General features: G+C 32.8%; 1 protein-coding gene and 1 non-coding gene, besides 1 other annotated feature; both read right to left on the reverse strand. All coding sequences in view use genetic code 11, as the record gives it.

Annotated features, from left to right (window-relative positions):
- Positions 1-2,500: part of a sequence feature (LSC,large single-copy region) that runs on past both edges of the window.
- On the reverse strand, positions 97-1,214 carry rps16 (ribosomal protein S16; the record flags this gene model as incomplete). One transcript has 2 exons in its annotated part: positions 1,175-1,214; positions 97-314 (listed from the first exon to the last, which is right to left on the reverse strand). The coding sequence occupies exons 1-2, from the start codon at positions 1,212-1,214 to the stop codon at positions 97-99; spliced, it is 258 nt and encodes an 85-aa protein (YP_358653.1).
- trnQ lies at positions 2,420-2,491 on the reverse strand. The gene has a single exon. It is a non-coding gene; the product is annotated as a tRNA-Gln (tRNA).

The following is a 2,500-nucleotide window of genomic DNA, read 5'->3' on the forward strand; positions in this document are numbered from 1 at the left end:
AAAAATAGAAGAGAAAAGTCATACAAAGTTATATACAAATGACTACCCCCCTTTTTGTATTTCCTTAATTTATTTCCTTAATTGAATTTCGGTTGATTAGGATTGATTAGGACGAAGTTCCTTAAAAACCTCCGCCTTCTTTAAAATATCCTGAACAGTTCCTGTAGGTTGAGCCCCTTTTTCAAGGAAATATAAAATAGCAGGAACATTTAAATAAGTTTGATTCTTTATCGGATCATAAAAACCCACTTTCCGAAGATCTTTTCCTTCTCTTCGGGATCGAACATCAATTGCAACGATTCGATAGACGGCTCATTGGGATAGATGTAGATGAACAACACCCCCCCTAGAAACGTATAGGAAGCTTTCTCCTCGTACGGCTCGAGAAAAATGATTGATTCGAGGTTTTATCTCTGTATGGAATTCTATCTAAGAAATGACAACTGGGTCCATAAAATGATCAAATCAATTAAAGATGTAAGTCTTTTTTTTTCTTCTTTCTTCCTGAAAATGAAAAAGAAACCATTCGTACTCTCATAACTCAAGTTGGATAACTTTCAAACAGTTCAAAGGAAAATCTTTCGGCAATTTCATTTATTGAGCGGTCTTTCCTCCTTTTATGTTTGTCTCGTTTAAAATGGATTTGGATTCTTCAGTTCGATCCAGTTATTAAGACAATAAAAAAGGTGTTTCCTTGTTCTGGGATCCTTTATCTTTGTTTTATTTTAAATCATTGGGTTTAGACATTACTTCGGTGCTTTTTAATCCTTTCAAAATGGCAGCAACATACCCCTTTTGCGATTTCTATGAAAGAATCCTACAGACGATGGATTCCCGCGTGAAACACTTTGGATCGAAAAAGTTTGATCAATTCCAAGGAATTTTTGAATTGGAAACTTGCTCGAATTGGATTCTTTCGATTTCCATACCGAAAATATATTTACGAAGTTGTTCCAATTTTTTTATTGATTGGCATTAACCCTAGACTCTTGCCCCGAGAAATAAATTAATACTTTCTACTCGAGCTCCATCATGGACTATTTACATTCCAAGACAACAAAAAAGAGGGGTTCTAATGAAACAGAACCAATGATGTCGAGCCAAGAGCACCTTCATTCCTACATAAAATGGTGGATGTACAAATCCACAACGGATCCTGTCCTTCAAGTCGCACGTTGCTTTCTACCACATCGTTTCAAACGAAGTTTTACCATAACATTCCTCTAAGAACCGGTATGGAATTGATTCAATTATGGAATCATGAATAGTCATTGGTTGGGCTGATGTATAAACACCATAATCTATACTTTGTTCTATATCTATATACTATAGAGATAGGTGGATAAATATTTTTCTTTAGTAAGACCCCATCGCTAATATTAATTTATCTAACATATTAATTAATATTTAATATATAAATAATATATAGAAATAATAATAAATAAGAATAATAATAAATAAGACGAATAAATGAGTTCTTTTTGATTCTGCATCTTCACGTGACTCAATAGGAGAGATTGACCTATTTCATACTTCTTCAAATAGCAAAGATTCCGCTTATAAGGAATGATTAAAACTATTTATATTTCTAAATTTAGAAAGTTCCCTTTTCGACATCATTATTTGAAGAAAATTTGATAGTTAAAGATCACTTTTGATCATCTTAGGAAAGAAAAAAGATAAGTCTTTCTTTTTTAATTGAATCATCAACGATTTCAATGATCTAAAATAGATAAATACACCAAACAACAAATCCAATTTTTTTTTATGAGATGGATAAAAAAAGATTAATATAAGGTAAGATTTTCATTCTTATTCTTTTTTTTTTTTTTCATCTGATTGATAAAATCCAAAGAATGGGGAGGGTTTCGTATCTATCAATTCGATCAAATAGACTGAGCAATTGTCACCGTTTATAGATATTGAAATGAATGCCTTCCCATTACTGATTAACTCCTATCTACCCCATTCTATGGGACTGATGCAGCATAAATCAAAAGAAAAGAGGGGGGTGTCCTAGTCTTTTTGATTTTTACGAAATGCGAGCTGTCTAGGCACAAAGCCAAACAAGTCCAGATTAAGTCAAGTTTTTGCTCCTATTTTTTGATATTTTAGCCTAACTCATTGATTAAGAATTAAGAGACTTAGTGAATTTAATTAGTACCAAAAATCCCCTCTTGGCGAAAAGTCAAGAAATCCACAAAAAAGAAAATGGAATCTAATTAGGCTAATTTAGGGGATAGAGAATACGAGATAGGGAATATAGATTCTTTCGCATCTCGATTCCGTTTTTGAAAAAAAAAAATGATTCATCGAAGAAAAAAATCAGAAACAACAATCACATTCCAGCTAACATTTCGATTTTAAACAGAACATTGTTAAAAAAGCAATCTATATTCTCATAGAATATATATATGTTCTGGGACGGAAGGATTCGAACCTCCGAATAGCGGGACCAAAACCCGTTGCCTTACCACTTGGCCACGCCCCATTTAGATTT

This window comes from Nicotiana sylvestris, chloroplast (assembly GCF_000393655.2).
Source record: "Nicotiana sylvestris chloroplast, complete genome".
Lineage (NCBI taxonomy): Eukaryota > Viridiplantae > Streptophyta > Magnoliopsida > Solanales > Solanaceae > Nicotiana > Nicotiana sylvestris.